Below are 21,140 nucleotides of genomic sequence, written 5' to 3'. Positions count from 1 at the left end.
CAGGAAGGGAAAGGTTGCTTAACTGGTGGTCCGACATGAAGAGCCCGCTTTAGAAATCTAGCAACATCAGGATGAGACACCAACGAAGACCAATGCTCCTGGGATTTGAAACGAGAGCCCGGCCGCCTGAACCCGAAGAGATGCCACAGTGAGGCCTTTATATAGGCCAGCCTGAAGAAAGGTAAGAATGGGTGAGAACAGAACTGAATAAGGGTCCACCTTGTCCTAGGCATACCATTGTTGGAAGGCCTTCCACACCTTAGCGTAAGCAGAAACTATGGACGACTTCTTAGACTTGAGTATCAATAACCATAGCAGAATATCCTTTGTGCAGTAAGGCTGCGCACTCAAGAGCCATGCCGTAAGAGCAAAGTGACCTGGATTCCCCATGGATACTGGACCCTGCGTGATGAGGTCCGGATGGGCAATCAGCCAAAGACTGTAACCCCTGCGTAGACGCATCAGGTCTGAATATCATAGTCTGTGAGGCCAATCTAGATGGGCCGTGATCCGACAAATGACCCGGCTGATCATTGGTCAAGGAGGAAAGACATACAGGAGAATCTCTGGAAGCCAAGGCTGTACCAAAGTGTTAAGCCCCTCCCTTCTGGGCTCAGATCTGTGGTCTAGAATGTTATCACCTATTGCACTGGAATACAAATTATTCAAATTATTGTTCACAAAAGTCTACGTCACTGTGACATTAACAGTAAGCTGGTACTCCCCCTTTTTTCCCTAAATAGTTTCCCAGGTCAAACATTTTTGAACATATGAAAATCACTGGGTGGTCATGTTAAAAAGTCTAACCTCAGCATAACAACTAATAAAGCTGTAAAATTTCATGTTGCAATTCCAAAACGGTTGCTGAGAAATCATCCACACACATTGGGGGGGCTACTTTTTTTGCCTCACCCTGTACACATACTGAGAAAGGATTATTATACTTCTGGTACTGGGAAGTGACCTTGACAATCTTACATTTGCAGAATGTGCTCAGATAAGGAAGATTATCTCAGTGCTTCTCAAAACCTTCAGTGTGACGCAACATTTAGCATCACAGATAAGCCAGAACTCAGAAGGCCTTCACCATCACCTGCTAGTAGTTCAGGGCCATCTCCTGGAAGCTCAAAACATGTCTTTTTTAGAGTGTTCATAAGATATGAAAGTAAATCATATTAGCTGCATTTTTGTTTGCTATGATTGTTTTCATACTACTCAATGTGAAAGTAAAGTTTGATAGATTTAAAATTGGCATGCTCTATTTGGCACAGAGCTACAACAGCTTATTATCTATAACGAAATGTCAGCAGCCATGAATGCTTCATCTACTGCTAAACTCAGCCATAGAACACAGCCCGGTGGTTACCTTCTTGGAACTACAGAGAAGCAACTGCACCAGGTTTTGCTTACAAAAGATATACAACGAAAGCAGACCGTTTCCCTTCATTTTCTCCATGGTAAACCTCGGCAGCAAATTTAAGGCAACAAGGTTGATAGTAGTGGTTAAGTTTAATATTTTTCCCCACATTTTCCTGCCTTTAGGGCACAGCTACTTTCAATCTGATCTCTCATAACAAAAAACCCCCAAAACAAATCCAACAAATATTTAGTAGGGAGGGAAAGGTGGGGATATTTTACATTTTGGGGGAGGGAAGTATAAGTAAAAAAATGATGATCTACTATTGTAATATATTTTGCCTTTTATTTTTCAAGGTAATTTTCTTTGATGGTTTTACGATGTGTGCCTGTTTTATATTCATGATGTTCTCCAATAAAAAAGGTTTAAATTAAAAAAAACCAAATACTTACGGGGAACAACATTCAGAACAAGAGAACACTCATCACTGCCTACTCTGTTCTGAACTGAGCATCTGTAAGTGCCTGAGTACTCCTGAGAAGCATTCTTCATAGTAATAACACCGGTGCTTGAATCTAAGTAGCGAAGGAAAAAAAAAAAACATAAGACATTCATGTAGACCAATATGCACAATTTTTGAAGCACATGGATACCTCAAAAGGCCGTCCATGTGCTTGAAAGATCCAAATCTCAAATTTAGCAAAGGCAGAAGAATGACATCCAACAGTGCAGTATGTCCAAATAGCAAGGGGGCGTGATTTGGGCACAGAAACTTGCCCCGAGGTGTTGTACCAAACTGCAAAATTTCAGACTCCTAGGTAGTTTCTTTCTGCCACAATGCTTAAGCAAAGTTGGCATTTTAGGCCATACGAGGCATGGGAGTGGATCGATTGCTTTTGTTCAACCAGATGGATCCAAAAATTTTTTCTAAGAGTTTCATTTGAGACCCTAGACAACACCCCTGTAAAATTTGGTTGGATTTCAAGGGGGGGGGGGCTTGAGAGTGGGCGGTTTTCAGTATTGGTCCACTTGACATGGAATTACCCTATTGTGACATTCTCTCCTTTCACCCTATAAATTAATTTACAAGCAAACATCAAAATTTAGGTGCAATCCTATTCTAAGTTTCATCATGATCTACTAAAAAACAAATACACACTGCTTTTTCAACTTCCCCCTCCCCCCAACAGTATCTCAGTAAGACTGAACTCCAGTTTGCATTCACCTTTCTTTTTCAACCTGATCTATTACATAGAAAATGACTCGAGGACAATTTTTTCCCCATCCCCGCAGGAACTCAATTTCTCCATCCTGTCCCCGTGAGTTTTGTCACTGTCTTTGTCCCATGCCTATAAACTCTGCCTTAACCGCACAAGTCTCTAAACTTATGATTTAAAGTGTCTGAAGCTCGTGCAGATGAGGACAGGGAAAAGAAAATAACCCACCGGGATGGGACAGGGATAAAATTGTCCCCATGTCATTCTCTACTGTTGCATACAATCTATAGGTTTGAGCTGGAAAGGCTCAGGGAACAAACACAGTACATACTATAGAAACATCTTATACAGTACATACTATACAATATGGTTCATAGTCAATTGCGCGCAAGACAACATCGCACGGAGAAACGGGCACAGACAAGTGAGCGCAAGACAACTGAGTGCCAAGACAAGTGAGTGCAAATGATTTTTAGTAAAAAGCACGAGCAGGACAACTGAGTGCCGGCAAGTGAGCACAAGACAACTGAGTGCGAGACAACTGAGCAAAAGACATCTGAGCGCCGGCAAGTGAGTGCAAGACAACTGAGTGTTGCTCTCACCAAAGGCGAGTGAAATCCGCGCAAGACAAATATCTGTTATAGAGCAAGTTCTAGCAAAACCAGACCTTTACCTATAATGGACAGTCGGGCAGCAAAAGGAAGGCTGGCTGTTCTGAGCACATAAATAAAGAGGAAACATAACCATAGTAACGAAAATGCAGTCACGTGACATATTCAAAGCACAAAGAGGCAAGGGAACCATACTGATAACGTGCTGAACGTGCGCGTGGCCTTCGCCATGCGCCATTTTAAGGCGCGCTGAATTGTCATTGCGCTGAGTTGTCCCTGCGCTCAATTGTCTTGCGCTGAGTTATCCTTGCACTGACTTGTCTTGGCGGTTTTGTTGGCGCGCTTTTGTCTTGCACGCATTTGACCTGTCACTATACAGTACATACTATAGGGTCATCCTAAGTGTTAAAGTAAATTTAATCTACCTTTTGTTGCTGTAGCAGGAAGCTTCTGAGTGCCAGTGAGTTTCTCCCATGTGTATGTCAAAGGAAGTGTGCCTTCTTTAGATGCACACATCAGTTTAAGGTCCCTTCCAATCTCTTCTGCTCCATTAATGTAACACCTTGTCTGTGCTGGCTTAACTAATTAAAGAAAAACAAAACAAAACAGATTATGTACTTACCCTGGCAAGCTCTTTTCCAGTAGATAGATGCAACATTTTAGACAAGTGGGTAGTGTCCCCATAGCTGCTTGCCATCTATAGAAGGAATCCAGTTCAGATTTCTCTCTGTGTGTCTTCTGTACATCACTGAGCTCCTTAGCTCCACCTACAGTTAGTACCCAAGCACCAAGGGCCACCAAATCAATGTGAAGTAGAAACAAGGTCATAAATAACTGTTCTGCTCAAAGGAGTAACATGAGAATATCAGCAGCAAACCACCAGCAAGACCTCGAGAGAGCTCAAAAACTACTCCCACCTAAAGAAGAACATAGATACAGTATACCCCCCAGTCCCCAAGGACCAACTGTTATCTAAGGTACAACTTGGCGACGCATGAAACAACAGATAATAGGCGCAGGAAGGACAGGGCGGGAGTCTACAATGTCTCACCTATCTACTGGAAAAGAGCTTACCAGGCTAAGTACATAATCTCTTTTTCCAGTGCAATAGGTAAGACATTCTAGACAAGTGGGACGTTTAAAGCAGTCCCCAAAAAGCCAGGGTGGGCTGACTGTGCCGACCCACAAAACTGAGGACCCCAAAGGCAGAGGCCTGTCTCGCTGCCACATGCACACTGTAAAAATGGGTGTATAGAGGGCCTCTAGAAAGAATATAGGCTGACGAAAGGGCCTCATGGATCCATCTGGAAATAGAGGCCTTAGCAACAGGACTGCTCCGAGTGAGGTGATTAAATTTGCAGATGAAACTAAACTTGTCAAAATTGTTAAAATGCATGCGGATTGTGAAAAATTTCAGGCGGACCTTAGGAAATTGGAAGACTGGGCATCCAAGTGGCAGATGAAATTTAATGTGGACAAATGCAAAGTGATGCACATTGGGAAGAATAACCTGAATCACAGTTACCGGATGCTAGGGTCCACTTTAGAGGTTAGTGCCCAAGAAAAGGATTTGGGTATCATTATAACCAATATGATGAAACCTTCTGCCCAATGTGTTGTGGCGGCGGCCAAAAAAGCAAAGAGGATTCTGGGAATTATTAAAAATGGGATGGCTAACAAGACTAAGAATGTCATAATGCCCCTGTATCGCTCCATGGTGCGACCCATTTGGAGTATTGCATTCAATTCTGGTATCCTTATCTCAAGAAAGATATAGTGGCACTAGAAAAGGTTCAAGGAGGGTGACCAAGATGGTAAAGAGGATGGAACTCCTTTTGTATAAGGAAAGACTAAAACGGTTAGGTCTCTTCAGCTTGGAAAAGAGACGGCTGAAGGGAGATATGATTGAAGTCTACAAAATTCTGAGTGGAGTAGAACGGATACAAGTGGATCGATTTCTCGCTCCGTCAAAAATTACAAAGACTAGGAGACACTCGAAGTTACACGGAAATACTTCTAAAACCAATAGGAGGAAATTTTTTTTCACTCGGAGAATAGTTAAGCTCTGCAACGTGTTGCCAGAGGATGTGGTAAGAGTGGATAGAGTAGCTGGTTTTAAGAAAGGTTTGGACAAGTTCCTAGAGGAAAAGTCCATAGTCTGTTATTGAGAAAGACATGGGGGAAGTCACTGCTTGCCCTGTATTGTTAGCATGGAATATTGCTACACCTTGGGTTTTGGCCAGGTACTAGTGACCTGGATTGACCACCATGAGAACGGGCTACTGGGCTTGATGGACCATTGGTCTGACCCAGTAAGGCTATTCTTATGTTCTTAACCCAAACTGTCACAAAGACAAACGCATTTGTGACCACCGAACAGCAAAGAAGCACTCCGTGCATATCCAGGATCCTCAAAATACGATTCTGAGTGTTTAAACCAGTAAGCTGGGAAACAGGCACACATACTTCCTGATCAATAAGTAAAGCAGAAACTATCTTTGAGAAGAAGAAAGAAACCGTGCGCAAGGAAATCCCAGTCTCCAAGATTCAGAGGAACAGTTCATTGCAACAAAGAACCTGGAGTCTGGAGACATGGCTCACTGACAGAACAATCAAAAAACCCATCTGAAGCATCAAGGCCAAGAGAGAAGCATCCCAAAAGGGCTCAAAGAAAGTCTTGTATAGACTAGAGTACCAAGGTGAGTTCCCAGAAAGGGAACGGTAGCTAAAATTGGTGGTCCAATGTAAAAAGCCCTGTCAGAAATCTGGCAACTTTAGGGCGAGATGCCAAAGATGAAGGATGACTCTGGGCATGAAAACAAGAGAGCCTAGCCACTTGGACCTGAAGGGATGCTGCAGAGAGGCCTTGATCGAGAACAACCTGGAGCAAGATAAGCACCACCGAAAGTGGATCGGAATACTGCTCTGCATGGTCCTGAGTTCAGCAATGCTGAAGTCTCCCATGCCATAGTGCAGGGGTCTGCAACCTTTAAGACATAAAGAGCCACTTGGACCCGTTTTCGAAAAGAAAAAAAAACTTGGAGCCGCAAAACCATTATAAAACAAATCTAACACTGCATATATTGTTTCTTATCTTAATGCTATATACAGGATCACTAAATTGAAAATAAAATCATTTTTCCTACCTTTGCTATTTGGTGATTTCATGAGTCTCTGGTTGCACTTTCTTCTTCTGACTGTGCATCCAATCTTTCTTCCTTTCTTTCAGCCTCCTGTATGTTTCCTCTCCTCCAGACCTCATTCTCTCCCCCAACTTTTTCTTTCTGTCTCCCTGTTCCCCCTTCTTTCTGTCTCCGTGCCGTCCCCCAAGCCACTCGGTTTGCTGCCACCGCCGTCCCAAGCTTTCCCTGCAGAAGTGTTGCGCTGACCAGCATTCCGCTCCCTGACGTCAATTCTGACGTAGGAGAGGAAGTTCCGGGCCAACAAGGCATTTCTCCTCATTCCATCCAGCCTGAGCCCCATCTCTCCTTGATCCAGCATTTCCCTTCTGTGTCTGTCAGAATTACCATTCCACCTATTTTCCAGCATCACCCTTCTTTGTGTCCATCTCATCTATATCCCTATCTCACCACTTTTTCAGAATCTTCATTTGTCTCTGTCCTTGTCTTTATCCCATGTTCACCATTTGCCCTTTCAATGTCTTTATCTCCCCCCACACACTTTTTCAGCATTACTTCTATGTCTCTATTTCACCTCCTCTTCATGTCCCCTCTGTATCTCTATCCTTATTCAGTAGGTCCTGCTTACCCTTTCTCTTCTTTGTGTCACTATCTCCATTTTCAGCTTTCCCCCCTTTTCCTTTGTTACTGCACCCTGTAGCTAGAATCTTTCCACCCTCCCTCCACTCCAGCCCAGCCCAGTATGAAATATTTCCTTTTGTTTCCCTCCCCTCTCTCTTTCTCTCTCTCTTCTCCTCCCTCACCCACGAGTCCTGCATCTGGCCCTCTCCCTTCTACCTGCACCTGGCAACACCCCCCTGCTCCGCGGCTCTCTTCAGCAACTCGTCAACAGCAGTGATCAAGACAAGCTGCCGACATCGAGGCCTTCCCTCTACGAGTCCCGCCTTTGTGGAAAAAGGAAGTTGAAACAAGCGGGACTCGCAGAGGGTAGGCCCCGACGTCAGAAGCTTGTGTCGATCACTGCTGCTGAGTTGCCGAAGAGAGCCGCAGAGCAGGGGATGTGGCCGGAAGCAGGTAGAAGGGAGAGGGAGATAGGAAGGCTGTAGATCTCCAGAGCATGACACCGACCCCGGCCAGGATTATTTCTTTTTCAGGCGTGCACCTTACAAGTCCAGCGTCGCGGCGGGAAATAGCCATGCTGAGCAGTGAGCTCAGCACTACACAGATGAAAGCCTTGCTTGCTGATTGGTCCGGCGGCCCCGCCCCGCCGTGCCGCCGGACCAATCAGCAAGCAAGGCTTTCATCTGTGTAGTGCTGAGCTCACTGCTCAGCATGGCTATTTCCCGCCGCGACGCTGGACTTGTAAGCTGCATGCCTGCGTGACACACTACTGGAGCCGCAGCAAAGGTGGAAAAGAGCCGCATGCGGCTCTGGAGCCGCGGGTTGCCGACCCCCGCCATAGTGTAAGCAGATACAGTAGATAATTCTATGGACATGAGAAGAGTACCAAGGTCCACAGCAGAAGAGCCCTTGCAGACTAAGGCTGCACGTTCAAAGGCTAAACCAGAAGAGCAAAATGACCCAAGTCCTCCACGCAGACCAGACTCTGCTTATGTAGGCCAGGAGGGACACACAACCAAATTCCGCAACACTAGCAAAGATGCAGCACAGCTGTATACAATGACCTGTGAGGCCAGTCTGGAGCCACAAGAATGACACATCCCGGATGAACCTCAATACGTCAAAAGTTTCAGCTTAGCATGGGCCAGGGAGGAAAACATACAGGAGGATTTCCTGAGGCCATGGCTGCACCAGAGGGTTGAAACCCTCGCTTCCAAGCTCAGACCTTCGACTGAAGACTTGAACTGCTTCATGTGCTTTGCTGTGGCCACGAGGTCGAAGCGGGACTGGCCCGAGCCCTGCACAATGGTTTGGCACACCACCGGAGCCAGTGCCGATTCGCCCCAAACCAAGGGCTGTCTGCTGAGGAAGTCAGCTTGAACAATGTTGACTCCCACCACATGCGCTAAGAGCACGAGAGGAGGCTTGCCACCCATAGAAGAAGGCAGGCCTCCTGAGACAGAGAATTGCTGCTGGCACCTTCCTGGCAATTAACATGGGCTACTGCCGTTGCATTGCTGGAGAAGATTCTTACCGCTTGGCCCTCCAGAGTCCTCTGCTAATGCACTAGAGCCAGCAGAAGGCGCCGAGTCCATCCAGTTGAGTAACCATGAGAGGGCGTCCAATATTCCTGAATGGAATGCCGAGTGCAGAGGGCTCCCCAGCACTGAAGGCTGGCATCTGTCAGCACCACGACCAGGTGGTGATCTAAAGTGGTACATCCTTGCATAGCGATTGTGGAGAAGCCACCAATAAGGCTGCCCGAGCCTCCAGAGTCCAGGGAAAACTGGTCTGTAATGCATCCCAGTGCAGAGCTGGAATGAATAAATGTGCGCTCTCACCCAAGGAACCACATCCAACGTGGTAGCCATGGATCCCAGGACCTGAAGATAGCCCCACATCAAAGGAGCTAGAGAAGGGAAGAAATCCAGGAATGCAGAATCAGTAGGCGTGGCTCTGGAAGACAGATGAAGCCTGCAGCTGCATCCCAGGTATTCCAAGACTGCTTGGGTGAGAGACTGCCCTGTCTGTAATGAACAATCCAACCAAGGTCTTTTAGAACCTTGATCACCTGATCCAGCATGTTAACGAGGGAGCTCTGACTAGTCAGTTGTCCAAGACAAGGTGTACTTGCAGACCCATGCTACTTAAGTAAGCTGCTACAGCCACCATCACTTTGGCAAAGGCATGAGGAGTCATTGCTAGTCCAAAGGGCAAAGCCATAAACTGGCAATATTTGTGAAAGATGTGAAACCGCAAGTAACTTCAGTGGCTGGAAAGATCAGAAAGTGCAAGCATGCCCCCATGAATCCAGAGAGGTAAGGGATTCTCCTGGGGCCATCGCTGCTATAACAGATCGCACCATTGCCATTCGAGAGCACGGTATCTTGAGAGCCTCATGTCCATGCTGCAATTCCAGAATAGGCCTCCAGTGCCTTTCAGTGGCATGATAAATCAAATGGAGTATCTGCCAGAGCCCAAATATCACATGGCACCCACTCTAGAACTTGAATATCCAGCAAGGGCTGTACTGCTTTCGCCCACTACATACGGGGAATTCAGGAAACGCCTAAAAACATACCTGTTCCAGAAATACCTAAACAATTGACCCGCTCTCCCTCTCCCTCCCTATTCCACTTGAACTTACAGCACTGTTATAAATATAATCTGTTATCTTCATTTTATCGTAACTTTACGTTGCTATTTATCCCCAACAGGTCCTGTCGGACATTACCTACTAAAATGTACATATTACATTTTCGCTCAGCAAATTGTATTTCTATACTATTGCCTCCTGAGGTCTCTGATCTCTGTATTTCCTCTGAATATCTACTTATTGTATTTCGCTGAATGTCCAGCACTCTTGATTGTAAACCGCCTAGAAGTCGCAAGATTGTGGTGGTATAGAAGAAGTTATTATTATTATTATTATTATTATAGTGGCCTGCACTTGGAGCGCCTAGTCCAGATGCCCTGTGGGAGATTCCACTAATCAATGGGTCAGAAGCCGAGCAAATTCCAATTGCAGCCCGATCAAATAAGTCCAGAATCAAAGGTCGGATGCAATGCAAACCCAAACCAGCAGAAACGCCGACAGCCTGCCCCTATCAGTAGAGAGGGGGGGGGGGGGCCCAGCCTGGTGCAGTGCACCTTTATGGCAGGGGGCACAGGACGGGATCCAGATGGCTGGGCACATCTGTAGCCAGATTACTGCTAATGGGAGCTCTGGTCTGAGACGTAGCACTGGAATACATATGGGAATGCCTGGAGCCACAAAAATTAGAACGACCAGAACCCCTAGAGGGTTTGGGTCTGCTATCAGGTAAGGTCTTAGGGCAACTGACCACCACAGAATCCATGAGGTCGACCAAGCCCTTGCCAAACAACTGCCCTGAAAAGGAAGCCTTACCAAAGAAACCTTTGGAAGTGGAATCATCAGCCCATTGTCTAATCCAGAGCATTCTGAGGGCAGAAATGGAAAGTGTCAAAACCCACATATGGTATATAAAATGGCAGTCACATAAGCTGATTCAGCCAAAAGAAGTTGAGGAGAATCTACAGCCTCATTCTCTAGGGTGCGCAGGTAAGACAGATAGGCACGTGTGACAACAGATGCCGCCAAAACAGCCTATAAAGCCCACCAAAGCAGCTGCATCAAAAAGCCTCTGGATGACAACATCCACACGGCAGTCCTGCATATCTGTAAGCACCATAGCACTTTCCCTGGGTAGAAGGGTGCAGTCAAGCACCTGCGTAACCAAAGAATCCACTCTAGGCTGATCCAGAACCTGCGGGCACTGCAGTGCCAAAGGGTACAAGCGAGACATGGTCCTCGCTAACATAAGAGCACTTTCCAAATATAACCATTTTAATATCAGCACAATGTAACTATTAGGGTACCAAGAAAGATGGGAGACTGCAAGCGCGCACCAGACAACCAGGAGGAAGAGGACGGTGCCTGCTGAGTGACTAAATGCAATTCCTACAAATAAGACTCAGCAAAGCCAAAGATTGAAATAAGTGCAGAACTGTGGGATTGTTCCCAGGTCCTACAGCCCCTGATGGATCCGAAGATCAAGCATACAGTCCCTTGAATCCCGTTCTTGGAAGCGCTGCGAGACACCGCCAAGCCTCCTAAGGGAGCCCAACAGCCTGCTTAACAGTAGGCAAGACAACTTCAGCGATGGCCCCGCGTTTCAAAGAAACTAAGCAGACTGGCTAACAAGTACCGACTGGGATTGGCCTGTCAAATACAGACAGAATTCTGTGTGTTCTCAATGCAGGCAAAGCAAAAGAAATGCACCAAGCACAAGAATCCCGGAGAAAAAAAGGACTAAAAACACTGAATAAAATAAAATGTGGAGAGCAGAACGAACACATTCCTGCAGGCACGCATGCAGAAGGGATAAACTGTAGGCAAACTAAGGAGCTCAGTGAAATAAAGAAGAGGCACAGAGAAAAATCTGAACTGGATTCCTTCTGCACATGGCACGTGTCCATGGGGGACACTACCCACTTATTTAGAATGTCTCACCTACTGCACTGGAAATTGCATTAGAGAATTAATTTAATTATTTTTATGAACCATTTTTCCAAATCAATACAAAGCAATGATCAAACTTTTCCTGTACAATAGTCCATTTCCATTAAAGTGCTTATGATGAATTTAGCTGTTGAATACAGGGGTGACGAGGAATGAGTTGGCGACCCCTCCCCCCACGAGCATCTAAAAACTGGGGGTGGGGAAAAGACTGCCCCAACTATTAGGTAAGACTGGCCAGCTTCCTATGGCAGCAGCTTCTTAGAGGATAATAGCTTCAGTAACACAGTAAATGACAGCAGAGCCTTGCACTCACTCCTTTTAGGCCCAGGTTGCCCATGTTTAAAGTAAAACAATAGATCCTGCAAGTCAAACTCAAAGAACTATGTTTCTTGCCACACATACTTTAACCCGCTTTTCAGCAAAAACACAAAGGAGATGCATATTTTGTACTGAACACAGACACCTGCAATTAATATTCTCAAAGCTAACATATTTCAATAAATATCCCACATAAAACTTTATTCTACCTTTGTTTTCATGTTGGTTTCATGTTATATGTTGGTTCCAGTCACTTGCTTGCTTTCCTTTCTCTCTTGTTTCCAGTGGCTGTTGTCTCTTTTTCAATTCTCCTCTCTCCTCCTGCCTTGTTCCCTCAATATACAGTATGGGGCTCATAATCGAAACAAAAATATATCTAAAAGCCTGCCCAAATTGGCACTTGGATGACCTATAAGACAGGTCAACAAAGTGCCGATAATCAAAACGGGTTTTTAGACATATGCGCCCAAAGCTTAAAGGGGCATTTTTGAAGGAGTGGTTAGGGCAGGATGTGGGCCAACCTAGACTTAGTCGCACTGCAGGGATAATCAAAAGTTTTACGAGGCTGCCTGACGGAACTTGTATATTGTGACTTACGTGATCTAAAAGTAGGTTTACGTGCCCAGAAGGTATCCAAAGTGACCAGATAAACACTGCAGACACAAAGTACAGACCCCCACACACTCCCCAGGTGATCACTGACCCTCCCCCCCCCCAACACTGCCATAAAAATCAGAATAAAAACGTACATACCTGCCTCCAGAATATCAGCACCTGGTTTAGGAAAGGGGGGGGGGGGGCTAGTGAACCATTCAGAGGAGGACCCAGGCCCTTAAGCCACTCTAACCACTGCATTCATGGTGGAAATTGTGAGTCCCTCAAAACCCTACTCTACTGCCATATAGGTGGCACCTGCAGCCATAAGGGCTACTGGGGTTGTAGACAAGTGGATATAGTAGGTTTTAAGGGCTTACCATGACCTGCAAGGGAGTTGTGGTAAGATGTTTATGTAGCACCCTTTTTGTGACATTCACAGCAGTGCCCTGTAAGGTGCCCCACTACTCTGTTGCCAGTCCATCACTTTGCTGGCCCCTCCCACATCCAAAAGGTCTTGTACTAGGCATTTGGGACTTGGACAATTTTTTGGGATGAGAATGGAGATAGAATATAGACATACTAGTGGTCTGGACGATCAAAAGGCAGGATGTAGACAATTTTCGGGGAAAAAATATTTTGCATGTATTTTTTTTGAGAATGGACTTTGGACGCTGCAGACTACCGTCCTAGGCCGAAAATGGACATGGTGGTGGAAGAGGGGTGAGGTAGAGATGCATGGGGAGGAGAGATGGGAGGGAGAAATGTTGGTGGAGAGGGAACAGTGGGACAGACAGAAAGGGATCCCCTTCCAGAATGCAGTATGGTGAAGAACAAAAGTACTGGATCCCAATATAAACAACTGGGTGTAGTTCAAAAAAATGTTCCTAAAGGGCCATGACAACAATAGTAACACATAAAGGAACAATGACTACTTCAAACGTCTTTTATCATAAAGTGGTGCTCAGATTCCAAGATGGAAAATTAAAGAACTCAATAGGGGCAAAAGCCCTTAAGAGACTTATATGGTATCGATCATTGCACCGGGTTGTAAAAGATGTTTCGAAGTACTAATTAACTGTGATTTATAAAGTTCAAAAGTCCATAAAGTGCAAAAATTAATAGTCCAATTTTTAAGCAACTACGTATGTTTAAAGCTTCAGTAGAGTAATAAACTTAGCTGAGATATAAAGAATGCATAGGTGTAGCTGGGTCCTGACGCGTTTCGCCTCTCTGGCTTCTTCAGAGAACCCACTTGCAATCTTATATATTCAATGCTTGTTTTGTATTTTCAATATAAGTCCTGCAAAATCAAAGGACAAGGTGCAGAAAAATATCAATTTTCAAAAATAATATTTGTAACTTAACCGAAAACTCTACCAAACTCTCGACGCTATCGGCGGGATACCTGCTGTTGATTCTGTAATCTTTCAGTTTCCTGTGACGTAAGTGCTCAGCTGAGCACCCGGCATTTATACAATGAAGAGGATGTCAATCACCTAGTGGAGGAACGCCCACCACTCCACTTCTTTGTTCAAACCAGAGGGAGTTACCGTCTGCCAGTGATAGATCCAACTTTGCTCATGTTTCCATAACCATGCTTGAGAATTGCCTCCTCTAATGCCACGGGCCACCTCCAACACCACAAATTGCAAATCCTGTAGCTGATGCGGGATAGCCTGCCAATGTTGAACTAAGGGGGCATTAATATCTCCCCTTCTGATTTTACTCAAGTGTTCTGTAATATGTGTCTTAATGCTTCTGGTAGTATGTCCAATATACAGCAAATTGCATGGGCACAAAATGAGATAAACAACCCCTTGGGTATCACAATCCGAAAAATGCTGGCAAAGTTACAAATATTATTTTTGAAAATTGATATTTTTCTGCACCTTGTCCTTTGATTTTGCAGGACTTATATTGAAAATACAAAAACAAGCATTGAATATATAAGATTGCAAGTGGGTTCTCTGAAGAAGCCAGAGAGGCGAAACGCGTCAGGACCCAGCTACACCTATGCATTCTTTATATCTCAGCTAAGTTTATTACTCTACTGAAGCTTTAAACATACGTAGTTGCTTAAAAATTGGACTATTAATTTTTGCACTTTATGGACTTTTGAACTTTATAAATCACAGTTAATTAGTACTTCGAAACATCTTTTACAACCCGGTGCAATGATCGATACCATATAAGTCTCTTAAGGGCTTTTGCCCCTATTGAGTTCTTTAATTTTCCATCTTGGAATCTGAGCACCACTTTATGATAAAAGACGTTTGAAGTAGTCATTGTTCCTTTATGTGTTACTATTGAAGAACAAAAGTAAACATCCTATCTTTTCTATTTAAACTACAGTACTTTATTTTGAGGACTGTTTCTTTAATGTTTTTATAGACTATATACTGTATAGGAGAACAAATACATACAAATTCAACTTAAGAAAAGTTTTAAAAACAGAACTCATTCTTAACCCGGGGACTGCCTGTACATTCCAGGATAAAATTTACAAAATGTTTATAGATTTTTATGAAAAATATTCTTTTGATACCTAGATTACAAAAGACTATTTCATTTTTCAAAACTTGATATTCTAAACTCTGCATTTTGATTCATCACTACAGCAGTTTTTGTACATTGTGTATCTTTTTAGAGTTAATGGATTAAAATAAAACTATGTTGGTTTTACTTTAGCTGATGCTTACTCAGCACATTCAGTGTTGTCGTCCTTGATTTCATGCTTGGTGGTTTCCTTACTCTACATTTATATAAGCCGGTATCGGTGGACTTTAAATTCAAGATCTCTATTGAAGCATCACCAGATCTGGGATCTTTAGAGGTGAAGTATGCTCGATCTTTCCATTCTCCTTGCTGATCATAAGTCCGATCATCAGAAAACATAAGTATCTGAAAGAAAAACAGTAAAACAAAAAGATTTTCTCTTTATCTAGGCCAGTGATGGTTAACCTTTTTGAGCCCGAGTGCCCAAACTGCCGCACAAAACCAAAGAATTTCCTCAAAGTGCCAGCACGTCAATTAAACCTTAACAACAAGATTTTAGTATCTAAAAACTCTTTATAAAGTTGCCTGAACTATGTAACATCATTTTTAAAGGTTGGAATCTTTGTATTGTCAGAGAATCAATTTGATTCACAATCCTTTGGTTTTCATTTCAATTTATTGGCAATTTATAATGTTTAATGATTTCATTCAATTTAATGAATTTAGGAAGAATTTGATTCAGTTACACAATATATTTTAAATGTATTATTCACATAACATGTCAAATGTATCCTGAGTAAAAAAAAAGATAAACTTCTTAAAACTGTTAACTGTGTCAAGACTCGGTGTGTATTCCCAAAGAGTCTATACATGTTTTTTTGTAAAATTTACAATCAAATTAGAAAATAGTTAAATCATTACATTTCTAATAATATGATATAAAGAAAACAAAAGAGCTTTCAATTAAACCAACCATTTTTATTGGAAATTCCAGATTGGAATACAACAGGGCCGTGTAAAGTCCCTTTTTTAAATAACATCTTTAAATAATATTTAAATAACTTAGAAAGTGTCTTAACTGCAAACTGAAAACACTGCTTCATGTAAACATATGCATTGAGCATGCTCTGAAAAAAATTAATGTGATTTTTGTTGTTGCATGCATGCTGATAACTTGTCAATCCTTGGCTCATAGTGCGTTAATTTCAGAGCAACACATGCAGCACTCATGTCATCCGTTAATCTGTTTCTAGCATCAGATTTTATATGATTCAAAGCCGAAAACAGCTGCTCACAAGCATAGGATGACCCAAACAAAGTAAGAAGAGCAATCCCAAGTGCTTTCATGGACTTAAAATTGTCTGGCAGAGAATTCCACGCTTTCATTTTCAGAACTGCTAGCAGTGATTTCATTTGTCACCCTTTCACACTCAATACATTCAAGAGCCGCACGCAGGTCATTGAATTTACTTTTCCAGATAGAGCTTTCTTGAAATTCCAGTAGCTCCATTTCCAAATTTTGAATATCCAACCACTGTAAGCAGGAAAGATCAAGATCTTTAAATGTGGACTTTTCTGGGGAAGTTATAAATGAAAGGGTTGTCTCCATCTTACGGAACTGAGAAAATCTTTTACTAAATTTCTCCTTTGCTTCGGCTACAATGGTGGAATATGCTTTGTGGATTTCCTGGTGTTTTTTATGACTGTCCACAAATGTTGTAGAATTATCCAAATGTATTTAGCTGTCCACTCTCAAGGTCTTTTTCAAAAACATGCAATTTTCTCTCAAAAGCTTTGATGTCACTAAACATGCTTTCTGCTGTTTTTCCCATGCCTTGTAATTTTTTGTTTAGTACATTAAAGTGGTTAGTAAAATCTGTAAAGAACATGAGGTTGGTAAGCCAGGCCATGTTGGTGAGTTGAGGATAGTCTTCCCCCTTTTCGTTCATAAATAGCCTAACTTCTTCCAAGCAGGCCACAAATCTCTCTAACACTCGTCCTCTGCTCAGCCACCGGACATTATTGTACATCAGTAAAGTGTTATATTGTGCCTGAACCTCATCAAGAAGGGCTTGAAATTGTCGAAAATTAAGAGCACGCGCCATGATGAAGTTCACCATTTTTGTTACATCTTTGAGGACATCGTCAAGTTTTTTGCTGCTTTCTTTGGCGCAGAGAGCCTCTTGATGTATTATGCAGTGAAATTGAATCAGTGGATGTTTTGCTTCCTTAGCAAAGAAATGAATGAATCCTGATGTTGTCCCCACCATGCTAGGTGCTCCATCGCTAGTAACTGAAACCACTTTTTCTGGACTTATGTCTAGTGATGAAAAAGCCTCCATCACAGCATTGTGGATATCTATCCCTTGTGTTCTTCCAGGCAAAGACAGCAGTTTTACCAGCTCTTCTCTCATGATGTCACCAGTAGCATAACGCAAAATGAGCGCTAGTCTTGCATGGTTAGTAATATCTGTACTTTCATCCAAGCACATGGAGTAGAAGGGTGCTTTTTGTAAGTCGCAAGTAAGCTGTTGACTAACATCAGCAGCCATTCGCAGAACCCTATTTTTTGCAGTATTTCTGCTTAGCGGCATCTCAGAGATGCGCTGCACAATTTTATCCTTGTTTTGGAAATCATGGAAGAGTGAATTACTCTCAGCCAAAATTGCCTTTTTGATAAAATCTCCATCAGAGAGGGGCTTACCATGTTTTGCCATGCACAGTGAAATTTGAAAGCTGGCAACTGTAAGATGATTAGTTTTTGAAAGATAGTTGCTAAAACTAAGAGACTGGGAGTGATATTTCTTTAATTTTCCTACAAGGAACTCTTTTCTTTGAGCTAAACCAAGTTCAGCAACACTGTTATGGTTGGTCTCAATGTGACGTTTGACACTTGATGTGCGAGACACAACACTTTCATTACACATAATACATAATGCTTTCCCACTGCATTCAATCACTCCATATGTCTCTGTCCAGGCCTCTTGGAATGGTCTTCCACTATCTGTTTTTGCTGTACTCATTTTCTTTGTTCAAGACTTCAAGTCTACAAAAAGATAAAATTTGTATAATAAAAAAAAATCTAATGAAGTGCTGTATACAAATCTGTCCCCATAAAAAAATATGTGATTGGGGAATTTTACTAATTGTAGACATCTGTTTTGGTCAAAAAATATACTGTCCGGGTGAAAACCGGACTTGTGCAACCTGAGTGTATGGGAAAAGGACTTTTATTTTTCATTATTGGAGCCTTTGTTATTTTATTATGATGTTTACAAAAGCACTGTGAAGGGCCACATATACACTTTACTGTTTTTTGCTATATTGAGTTTTCCATAAGGTACAGTGCAGAGGATTAGTGTGTTGGTTGTTCACAGAGAGCCCAGCCCTCCTCTCAGCTTACTGAACTTCTCTATGCAATCATCATAAGCAGCTTTTTTATTTCCTCGAATTTAGCATGTCCCCCATGGAAGATACAGAGGTTTTTACAGAGGAGCACATTATTAGACACATTAACATCCCCCCATATCCTCACCTCTCTAGCATGGGAGCACTAGGAACTGTTCCTGAATACAGATGTCACATGTGGAGTCACACTACAGCCTCACTGAGTTCCTGTGACAGACTCAGTGTGAAGCTTCTCTTCCTCCCCCCACTTCCCCCTCACACACTGCCTGGCTCATAGGATACTAAGGGGAAGACAGGCAGGCTAAACATCCACTCACAGGACTGCAGCCAGCACAGGAGGATGGGCCACGGCCCACCAGGACAATGCCTGGTCCTCCCAATGGCCAGTCCGGCCCTGTTGCCAGGTGCAAAGCAGACACCGGCACACTCGCCTCCCGCCGCGCCGCATATCTTAATTGCGGACTAGAGAGTTGCACGGGGACAGAAATCCCACCCGTCCCCGTCAAAGTCTCACCCGTCCCCACCCGTCCCCGTGAGGAATCCCACCCGTCCCCGTGAGGAATCCCTCCGTCCCCACCCGTCCCCGCGAGGAATGTCCTCCGTCCCCGCCCGTCCCCGTGAGGAATCCCCTCCGTCCCCGCCCGTCCCTATAAACTTCAGAAATAGTTATTTCATTTAATTATGCTACTGAATTAAAGGCTCTGGTAGAAACCCATTTACAAATAAGCAAAAAGACTTTATTAATTTGGAAATATTAATTGGGAAGAATACACACTTTGTAAACGGGTTTCTATCAGAGCCTCTTTTGTTTATAAATTTTTATCAACACAACTAATATACTACTTTATCCTGAAGCAAAAAAAAAAGAAAAAAAGAAATAGTTTCTGCTTTCCTCATGTTCTCATTCAGTTCCTTCCATCCACTGTCTCTCTTCCTTCTGCGTCTTCCATTTGCTCTGTTACTGTGCCTCTCCCTTTCTCCCCCCTTCCAAATTGGTCTGGCACCCATCTTCTTCCCTCCGCTCCCCCCATAGTCTGGTATCTCTGTCTTCTTCCCTGCCAGTGTCTTCTCCCCACTCTCTCTTCCCCATTTCCTTTCAGCGTCCTTCTCCCCCCCCCATCTTCCCCATGTCCTGTCAGCGTCCTTCTCCCCCCTCTGTCTTCCCCATGTCCTTTCAGCGTCCTTCTCCACCCCCCCGTCTTCCCCATGTCCTGTCAGCTTCCTTCTCCCCCTTCTGTCTTCCACAAATGCTTTCAGTGTCCTTCCCCCCCACCCCATCTTCCCCATGGCCTTTCAGTGTCCTTCTCCACCCCTTTGTCTTCCCCAGTGCTTTCAGCTTCCTTCTCCCCCATCCTTCTCTCCCGCCCCGGGTGCAGCACAGCCGGCCAGGTTCCCTTACTTTTGTGGCACTTCCCCGACTGACAGACCGACAACAGCCCCGGTCTGACAAACCTCCCTGCCCTTAACCGCGAATCTAAATTTCCTTCTTACAGCTGCTGTAAGAAGGTAATTTAGATTCGCGGTTAAGGGCAGGGAGGTTTGTCGGACCAGGGCTGTTGTCGGTCGGTCGGGTTAGCGCCACAAAAGTAAGGGGACCTGGCCGGCTGTGCTGCACACGGGGCGGGGCGGACCGCCCCCCTCCCTTGGTAGCCACTCGAGCCGCGAGGCTACTCCTCCTTACCTACCCTGCCTGCAGTACAGAGCCGAACGGAAGTCTTCCCGACGTCAGCCCTCCCTCCTCCGACGTCAGCGCTGACGTCGGGAAGACTTCCGTTCGGCTCTGTGCTGCAAGCAGAGCAGGTAGGGAGAAAAGCCGCGCGACTTAGTACATCCAGCCCCGCAGGAACCCCGCGACCCTCGGGGGCGTCCCCACGGGATTTCCGTGACCCGTGCAGCTCTCTATTGCGGACCTTCCCGTGTGCCACAGCTGGCACGCGTGCCATAGGTTCGCCATCGCTGATCTAGGCAACTTGTAAACTTGATACAGATGGAGCAACCCAACTGATTAACAGCCAGTTTCCATTGTACCTATTAGCAAGTATTTGAAGAATGTACTAATTAAAGCAGTTTCTGCCCACTTGACACAGCCTTTTTGTAATCAATCTGGTTCATCAAGCAAAGCCAATGAATTATATATGTGTATAAAATATGTAGGACTTATGACAAGTGACTGTACACTTACCAGATATTTGGGAAATAAGGTTATTCCACAAAATGCAGAGTCTTCTATCTATATGGGTATAATTCCATAATCTGCAGTAGAGCTTTAGATGCTGCCTGCTCTATCCTGGCTCCTTCAAGTAGGATGAATAGCCTGTCTAGCTTCCACAACTCTTTAGTCTCCAAGTACCTCATGGGGGTTCAGTGAATATACAACAAATTGCAGAATCTTAAAATCTGCTCCACAATCTTTTCTGAAAGGAGGGTAACAGGAAGAACTGGTTCACTTGAAACAGAGAAACCACCGAGAGAAAGTGATGTCACTGGTGAATGGTCACAGATTTTCGACCAGAAGCTCCAAATAATTAAAAAGACCCTTCTAGAATAAGCTTTCATAGAGTCAGAGTTGGTCTAGCAGCAAAAGCACTGCAAATCCATGGCTGGGAAGGGAATTGGGACTTGTATACCGCTTTTTTGTAGTTATACAATCACACAGAGTGGTTTACATACAAATACTAAAGCGCCAGCCATTCATGCAGGCGCGTGAAAAGCTCACGCCTGCCTTGATGGCCGCTCTGCCTTTCACTACCTCAGCTGTCCAGCGAGGAAGTGCTGGGAGAACAAAAAGCACCAGGGAAGGGGGGTGGAGTACAAAAAGGCACCAGGGAAGGG

The 21,140-nt window shown here is 44.1% G+C and overlaps 1 protein-coding gene across 1 annotated transcript in view; it reads right to left on the bottom strand.

Annotated features, from left to right (window-relative positions):
- Positions 1–21,140, bottom strand: part of LOC117359348 (coxsackievirus and adenovirus receptor homolog) — a 94,282-nt gene that overhangs the window by 21,459 nt on the left and 51,683 nt on the right. Inside the window, exons 3-5 of the mRNA XM_033941956.1 lie at positions 15,104–15,305; positions 3,611–3,766; positions 1,810–1,932 (exon numbers count right to left, since the gene is read on the bottom strand). Of these exons, the coding sequence (XP_033797847.1) occupies positions 1,810–1,932; positions 3,611–3,766; positions 15,104–15,305 (481 nt within the window). The remainder of the gene's footprint in view (positions 1–1,809; positions 1,933–3,610; positions 3,767–15,103; positions 15,306–21,140) is intronic.

This window comes from Geotrypetes seraphini, chromosome 4 (assembly GCF_902459505.1).
Source record: "Geotrypetes seraphini chromosome 4, aGeoSer1.1, whole genome shotgun sequence".
NCBI lineage: Eukaryota > Metazoa > Chordata > Amphibia > Gymnophiona > Dermophiidae > Geotrypetes > Geotrypetes seraphini.
This window is presented reverse-complemented; position numbering and strand designations above follow the sequence as displayed.